Source organism: Haliotis rufescens, unplaced genomic scaffold, assembly GCF_023055435.1.
Source record: "Haliotis rufescens isolate VD_foot unplaced genomic scaffold, xgHalRufe1.0.p SCAF_71, whole genome shotgun sequence".
Lineage (NCBI taxonomy): Eukaryota > Metazoa > Mollusca > Gastropoda > Lepetellida > Haliotidae > Haliotis > Haliotis rufescens.
This window is the reverse complement of record NW_025964363.1, coordinates 613,068-621,662: the sequence shown is the minus strand read 5'-3', so window position 1 is coordinate 621,662 and position 8,595 is coordinate 613,068. Positions and strand designations below refer to the sequence as shown.

General features: G+C 43.6%; 1 protein-coding gene across 2 annotated transcripts; it reads left to right on the top strand.

Annotated features, from left to right (window-relative positions):
- The first annotated feature begins 3,013 nt into the window (after positions 1-3,013).
- On the top strand, positions 3,014-8,373 carry LOC124111522. 2 transcript variants are annotated; one of them, XM_048388461.1, is made up of 6 exons: positions 3,014-3,235; positions 4,757-4,963; positions 6,101-6,748; positions 7,045-7,143; positions 7,309-7,419; positions 8,209-8,373. In XM_048388461.1, the coding sequence occupies exons 1-6, from the start codon at positions 3,058-3,060 to the stop codon at positions 8,319-8,321; spliced, it is 1,356 nt and encodes a 451-aa protein (XP_048244418.1). In that variant the 5' UTR covers positions 3,014-3,057; the 3' UTR covers positions 8,322-8,373. The 2 variants fall into 2 exon arrangements, with proteins under 2 accessions (XP_048244418.1, XP_046327214.2); XM_046471258.2 differs by having other exon boundaries at positions 3,015-3,235; positions 4,757-4,959; positions 6,097-6,748.
- Positions 8,374-8,595: the final 222 nt, after the last annotated feature.

Here is an 8,595-nt window from a genome sequence, read left to right as displayed (position 1 = left end):
GTCAAGATACTGGTATGTGATGGGCGTCAGCAGTGACACAAACAATTCCGTCGACGAGGGCTGTGACATGAGCGAGTTAATTTGCGATTACAATTATCATGGGACGACCCCTCTTGTCCTGTCATTCCCTGAACCGTTGTGGAGCACGTGCAGTACGTGTTCAAGAAGTTAAACTTTTACAGATAATAATGTGATAGTTTCTAAAACAACTTTCTCCAGTGATGTGTAAAAAAATAACAAACAGCAGATATTGTTGGGTACAGATTCAATGTCGTGTGCCGTTTTGACATTTCATAGACTCTTCCCGACTTTGACTTATTTGCAGTTCATCGTTCTCATTTGGAGCCTAACGGATTTGTTTGTAACTCAAGTTGTGGTAATAAGATAATTATGAAAATTCCGTGTATAGATAGGGACATTATCTGGGAGTTCAGTGATACCAACTTTTGTCACTTACCCACAAATAGTTTTAACAAATTCAGGAAAATACGAAAATAATCGGCCACCACACCCTAAGTAGGATTTATGAAATTGGTGTTCTCGGCCGCGATGTAGGGTCATGTCTTGACTGTAGGACCCCATCTCTTGCTAGGTGCAAGATAACATTGACTGTCAATATTGTTTAATTGTCGCCGGCGAACTTCCAGGTACAACTTGTAAACGGCCACCGACAACATTCGTCCCCAGGTTGAGGCTCCGTTTGTAATCTGCTCCCTAGGGTTACGCTCTATGCTACCCTTGATACCCTTCAAAGTAGACTGTTCGCATTCTGAACCATCTGATTTGCATGTCGAAATGAAAGCATTGCAAAGAATAATGTTTAGTTCACTGGGGCCAATTTCTTCCACCTTTCTTTTGTCATTTTAGCTTTGTGAACTAAATTCATCATTCGTCACCACTTGCCCCATTCCGTACCCTGCAAGAAGATTGTCCCTCTATCAATGAATGTTATGTGCGAAAATACGACAAACCAATCAAATGCGCGAATGACTTCGTGTTCTGTCAAAGAATCCCTCAGGAATAATTTTTGATTTTACATATGACTGCATCTAAAATATACCCAAGATACAGTTAAATGTGTTCAATCATACTGCATAATACCGCATGTCCCAAAGGCAAACATGTTTGTACTAAGTCCGGTTTTTGAACTCGGGGGTTGAAAAAGTCGTCAAACAACAAGTCCTCTAGCACAGACGCTGGCGAACCTGGACTTGGTGGTGTTGATCTTGGCGCGCGAGAGACAGTTTCTGGCAAAACTCGCAATCTGAATCTTGGAACTAAAAACACATTAACCCTAACCCTCACCCTAACCTTTACTCATCCTCTCAGTCAGATCTCCGTCCACTTTAAAGAGGTCATTTAGTTTGACAAGCACTGTGTGTTTACAAACTATGCAGACATAGTGTAGGTTTTTGTAATTACGTTTATTGTAAACTGAAAATCATGTGAAATGAATGCTTTGTTGATTATAACGTGAACTCATGTCTTTGATATGTTTCTTGTCTTATAAATCTCAAATCTGTGAGATTGTAGCCGTTTAACTGACCAATCAGCCTAGAGAATCCCCAATTGCACACTGTGCAAATATAAAGAAATATCTTACACTGATATTTTAGCCCATGTGGGTAATGACATTGTATACCTGTTCAGTGGTAAGTCTGCTTTTGCTGAAACTGTTCTGGTAGTCGTGTTTGATTCTATATAAGTGCTCAGTCTGTTGTTCAACACACCACCGTAAAGTTTATAACTTGCTCTTGCAAGACATAAAAGTGAATCCTTTATACGCTGAAAGGTTTCTTGGATCCTCTGTTGAACTTTTCGGTATTGGCCTAATAATGCCCTTCGCCCACATTGACGGTGTTACACTTTGGGCAAAACAGTTGTTAAAATGTTTATGGAGATAAGATAAGATAAACAGTTTGTTACAGGCATATCTTCCAGGCCTGGTGACTTCGCCCGTTTAGCAGCCACTAGCATATACCTCACTTCTACTGAAAGGCGGCTATGTCTTGTAAGAGGTGTCTGACGGGTTCGGGTTCGGTTGCTGACTTGGTTGATGCATATCATCGTATCCCAATTGCATGAATCGATGCTCATTATGTCAGTCACTGGATTGTCTGGTCCAGATTCGATTATGTACAGACCACCGTCATATAGCTGGAATATTGCCGAGTGCGGCGTTAAAGGACAAACAAACAAATTCTATAGTAATGATAGTACGTATAGACATTATCAGGACACCTAAAAGTAGCTGGTGAGACCAACGTGTCAAAGTTTACTCTGACTTGAGTGAGTGAGTGAGTTGGGTTTAACGCCGCTTTTAACAGTTATATCACGGCGCGTCAGCTTAATGTGGGAGGAAAACCCGAAATATCGCTATATGCAACAAACCAGAAGTTGTTATCCATAAAGTGGACAGAGAGCTATACGCCATTTAACAGAGAAGGGTTACTTTTTTCTCATCACTGACTGAATGTGCAACCTAAACTTGTAGCGACCTTAATATCCCAATTATATCCACCTAATCTTTCTTTAATATAGGACACACCTCCACACACTCTTTATATCATATTAGAACCACCTCCGCGCTGTTCTTTTTCAATCTGCATCTTGCTTGCTCTTTATCTCGAACTAAGACCCCTCTACAATATATGTGTGCCTCTTAGCCAAAAAGCCTTTCAAATAAAGAAAATAGCAATGAGCGTAGATCTATTGTCTCAAAACGGTATTTACCTACCGGTATTTACCTACTGATAGTGACTTGAGGGAACCATTTCTACGTCTCCCCTTATACCTTCACAGCCGGACAGCAGAACTGGTACAACGTGTTCAAGAATTCTGAACTTTGAAAAGATATATATATATATCTAACATGTGCTCAGCTATTAAAAAAATAATAAGTCTAAATATACGTCCTACCTTTATATACCGTGTCTTATCAGTCACGTGATTGTCTCTGCGAATTACACCAGAAGAAAAGAAACCAACGGTAGATAAAATTCTTTCTCGTCAATATAAAGGCTGCACTGGATCCGTCCTGATAGTTACTCCTGCAGAATGAAGTCCCTTCTCCTCAGCTTAGTGGCGGCCACGGTGCTCGGGGTGGTGATGTCTCTTCCCTTCCAGCGAGGAAAGAAACTGGAGCAACTCATCCCTCTTGCCCGCAGCCTGGGGGCGACGAAGTTCGCCCACTTCGTTCGCGAAGCCAACCTGACAGCTAACTTCACAAGGAAGGGTACGTCGATGCATGGTTGTGGGCAGGTTATTACAGAGTGGTTCAGTTGGGATGGCCTCTCCATTCTTGCAGCTGACCAGTGTAGTTACTTTTGTCAACGAAACGTAGACGATAAAATACTGACAATCATACGGTCTGAATTAGATGTAGGAGATAGGGGAAAATTATTATGTTGTATTTGCCGTTAGATCATGACGTAGGCACTTTTCTGCAGTGAAAATCAAAACTGTTTTAGGGAGCAGTACACGATTTGAGTAGTTACCTTTGCTCCAGGCGAGTTCCAGTTTTTGTGGGATTCGATGATTCATGTACATTATGACAGGGTTGTTAGCGTGGTATGTTTGTTATTCAGACAACTGTTAGGAAAACGCTATAGACAGCCCGTTTGAATTGGAAACGTATTTATGAACTCTTTAGTTTGACGTGACCGCCACCATTGATAAACACATTCTATGAAGCTGGCGTCACTAGTTGATCACTCTTAGTTTTTCAAACATTGAAAAAGCAAGAAACGTACTTCAAATTACATGTCGAGAGGTAATAGCACTCAGCCTGTTTTTTCCACTGTAACACATGAATCAATTACAACAGTAGTGGGCTGTATGAACCTGAACATGATGTCTTCACTTGGAAGGAACTCTGACATGAGACAAGGCTATGACCACAGACCTCACACTTTTTTATATTATTAATATGAATATTTGTTTTGCTAGTATTGCGAGTTCTACTATATTTTCTTCCCAATTATACAGCCTGATCCAAATAAAAGTTAGGAAACTTGCTTTAAAATGACTTTCGATTAGACAAGCAGAGTTGGCTCCTCTCTCGTACCACCGATAACCCATTTCTCATTTCTCAGTCAATATGTACATTGCCGGAGAGAATCAGTCAATGTACATACTGCCTGATCTTGACATTGACTGTGACACATACAGATTCAGAGTGACAAACAACTCCCCACAAGACTGTGTAACGAGAGCCATGACTTCAGCTACATTTCAAAACTTTAGAGTTACAATCGAGCATGCTCTTTCTCCTAAGATTGTAAAGAGGGTCACGCGACTCTTGCACAAAAGTTTTTGATCAGGGTTGCAGCATTCAAGGCTTCAGTAACGCATTGAAAAATATATGTGCTAGACATGCATGTGAATAACAGTTCCAAATATGACGCATCAGTAACAAAATGTCGGATGCAGTTCCCTATTGGGACCATATGTTCCCTGTTTTGTAAAGTGAACAATTGACTTGCCTTTGCACGTATTTGTGACGGGTAACAGGATACGCTCCCCTTTCTGGAACACCTGGTATCAATACTATTTGATAGTGATTCATAACAAATACATATGATATAGTCGGTATCCGACACTGGCAATGTCCTGTGATTACGGAAAATGTTTTGTTGCGTGTGTTTATCTGTGTAGCGATATGGATGTTGTTTTGTTCTTGAAGAACACAAGCCAGTTTGTATGGAAACGTTCGCACCTTGGACAAGAGACTCTGAGCAGTTACGTCTTGTTTTAGCCGGGAACTTCACCCTGTTCGTGCCGGACAACGCGGCCTTCGAGGGTCTGTCTAAAAACATCACACGCAACAAGACTCTGCTGGCACAGCTCGTCCTCTTCCACTCAGTCAACGGAACCTACAACAGATCCGAGCTGATCCGGAACAAGAACCTAACGACGCTGTCGGGGGGATTCCTGTACTTTAACCACACTAAGAAAAAGGTAGGCATGAACTGTACTTTAACCACACTAAGAAAAAGGTAGGCATGAACGACACACAATGTCGCCGAGATTCCTGTACTTTAACCACACTAAGAAAAGGTAGGCATGAACTGTACTTTAACCCCACCAAGACCGAGGTAAGAAAGAACGACAAACGCTGTCGTGTAGATTCCTGTACTTTAACCCCACTAAGACCGAAGTAAGGAAGAACGACAAACGCGACGTGTAGATCTTTTGTACTTTAACCCCACTAAGACCGAAGTAAGGTAGAACGACAAACGCTGTCGTGTAGATTTCTGTACTTTAACCCCACTAAGACCGAGGTAAGGGAGAACGACAAACGCTGTCGTGTAGATTTCTGTACTTTAACCCCATTAAGACCGAGGTAAGGGAGAACGACAAACGCTGTCGTGTAGATTTCTGTACTTTAACCCCATTAAGACCGAAGTAAGGTAGAACGACAAACGCTGTCGTGTAGATTTCTGTACTTTAACCCCATTAAGACCGAGGTAAGGGAGAACGACAAACGCTGTCGTGTAGATTTCTGTACTTTAACCCCATTAAGACCGAAGTAAGGTAGAACGACAAACGCTGTCGTGTAGATTTCTGTACTTTAACCCCACTGAGACCGAGGTAAGGGAGAACGACAAACGCTGTCGTGTAGATTTCTGTTCTTTAACCCCATTAAGACCGAGGTAAGGAAGAACGACAAACGCTGTCGTGTAGATTTCTGTACTTTAACCCCACTGAGACCGAGGTAAGGGAGAACGACAAACGCTGTCGTGTAGATTTCTGTTCTTTAACCCTACTAAGACCGAGGTAAGGAAGAACGACAAACGCTGTCATGTAGATTTCTGTTCTTTAACCCTACTAAGACCGAGGTAAGGAAGAACGACAAACGCGACGTGTAGATTTCTGTACTTTAACCCCACTGAGACCCAGGTAAGGGAGTACGACAAACGCGACGTGTAGATTTCTGTAGTTTAACCCCACAAAGGGGAAGGTGTACGCTGGTTAGAACACACTCCTGACAAGACTTGAGTTTCAGATAATGCCCATTTCATTAGAGTGCTGTAGATGTCGTCCACGGTGATGTTGCATAACGCCTAGCACGTCTGTCCTTTTATCTTCATGCAGGCAGTGCTTGTGAACAACGTCACTATCACTGGATTCAACAAGCGAGCCTCGAACGGGTTCATCTTCCTTGTGAGCAAGGTCATACTGGAGGGATCAGGTCTGGTGAACAAAACTAACAACAAGAAGTCTGGACAAGTCCGCCGTCAAGCATATGTCTTGTGTCGTAATGGCACATGGGGTGTCAACTGTACTATCCATGGCAACGGTACCCATGGCAACGGTACCCATGGAAACTACACACACATTACAAACACTGTCAGTCAGCCGATTGTGCATGCCAGCGGCAGATTATGTCGCAACGGGTTCTTGGGTATCAACTGTACTCAACATGGAAACGGCACTCATGGAAACGGTACCCATGGCAACGGCACATTGTGCCGTAACGGATTCTGGGGTATCAACTGTACCCACTATGGGAACGGTACCCATGGAAACGGTACCCATGGCAACGGCACATTATGCCTCAACGGGTTCTGGGGTATCAACTGTACTCGCTATGGGAATGGTACCCATGGCAACGGTACCCATGGCAACGGTACCCATGGCAACATGACGCATGGCAGCATCACTCATATTCTAAGCCTGGGCTATGGTCAGTACAGTACCTTGATTGCGGACTTGATGAAATCTGGCGTCTGGAGCGAGCTCGAGAGTAAGTAACACACTTACTTCTTTCAGACATTGTGTCACTGTTCGGAATAGTTTTCTTGTCAAAGTGTACAATAATTCTTGACTTTGCTCCATTCCTTGTTCTGAGTGTATAAGTATGTAATCATTAGTATAAGCCACGCTATTATAACACATTCCGTTATTGACTGAACTAAATCATCAAGTTTCCTTTGAGGAGAAGAAGAGATATATGACACAACCCCTACCGTTGTGTGGAGATGCGGCAATGTTTAGATACAATGATGAAACACGTATTCCTGACCTTGTCTCTTCCTGTAGGGCCTCAAGTGACCCTCCTCGCGCCAACCAATGCAGCGTTCAGCAAGCTCCCGACAGCCTACAGAAACAACCTTGACAATCACGCCAAATTCCTGGAGAGTACGTGCACCTCTTTATTTGGCATTGCACATCATCCGCACATGACTTGATAATAACTGGATGTTTCTTGAATGATATTTACCTCCAGCAAAGGTCCAGCTGTATTGAAAGACCAATGACCATATCGTACACAGTAGTGATGTGTGCAACGTTTGGTATTTTCAGGTACCATGATGTACCACGTCCTGGACGGCATCCACGCCCCCACCTCTCTGCACCAGAACGACATGCTCACCTCCCTAGAGGGACATCGTATCCACGTCTCCATGCAGAACGGTGAGACTCATATCATGGTAGACACAATTACCGTACACGTTGAAGACACAACCAGTACACATGGTAGACACAAGTCAGTACACATTGAAGCCACAAGCCAGTACACATTGAAGACACAAGGCCAGCACACATGGTAGACACAAGGCCAGTACACATTGAAGACACAAGGCCAGTACACATGGTAGACACAAGGCTAGTACACATTGAAGAGACAAGCCGGTACACATGGTAGACACAAGGCCTGTACACATTGACGACACAAGACCAGTACACCTAGAAGACATAAGTCCAGTACACATTGACGACACAAGGCCTGTACACATTAACGACACAAGGCCAGCACACATTGACGACACAAAGCCAGCACACATTGACGACACAAGGCCAGCACACATGGTAGACACAAGGCCAGCACACATTGACGACACAAGGCCAGCACACATTGACGACACAAAGCCAGCACACATTGACGACACAAGGCCAGCACACATGGAAGACACAAGGCCAGCACACATGGAGAACACAAGGCCAGTACACATTGAAGACACGTGGAAGATCTTGTTGTCAGCCTTATTCACTGTCTGAAAGACCCCATACCGTGGTCGGTCTGTTCCTGGTCAATCCTAGAGTACAAACTTGTAAACATACTGCCGATGTGATGTTAAATCTTAACTCACTCACACTGTAAGCTGCACGACTAAGCATAATTAAAAGCTGTCTCTTCCTGGCACTTCAAACCATTTGCTGTTGTGCAGACTAGAAAACCATTCTGTTTTGAATACATTGCAGGTCACGTGCAGCGGTTCAACAAAGCCAGCATCCTGAACGTGATTCACGCCACCAACGGCGTCATCTACGTCCTGGACGGCGTCCTACACCTACCCAGCAACCCTATTGTGTGAAGTAGAGCTGATGTACAATGTTGAAATAAAGAATTACTGCATACGCTGACAATACTGCTTTCTCCTTAAAAGAATATTACACACGCCCTAAAACTGATTGTCTGCTGCTTCGACTTATTACACACACCACGTGTAACGTCACACACACCAAGTGTAACGTCCCACACACGACGTGTATCGTCACACACACCTCGTGTAACGTCCCACACACCGCGTGTATCGTCACACGCACACCACGTGTAACGTCACACACACCACGTGTATCGTCCCACAC

What these genes read in the sequence shown, in the direction of transcription:
- LOC124111522 (XM_048388461.1), top strand. Translation starts at nt 3,058, where the DNA reads ATGAAGTCCCTTCTCCTCAGCTTAGTGGCGGCCACGGTGCTCGGGGTG. An exon ending in AGCTAACTTCACAAGGAAGG is followed by an intron (nt 3,236 to 4,756) that starts GTACGTCGATGC and finishes GTCTTGTTTTAG; the next exon opens with CCGGGAACTTCACCCTGTTC. An exon ending in CCACGTCTCCATGCAGAACG is followed by an intron (nt 7,420 to 8,208) that starts GTGAGACTCATA and finishes AATACATTGCAG; the next exon opens with GTCACGTGCAGCGGTTCAAC.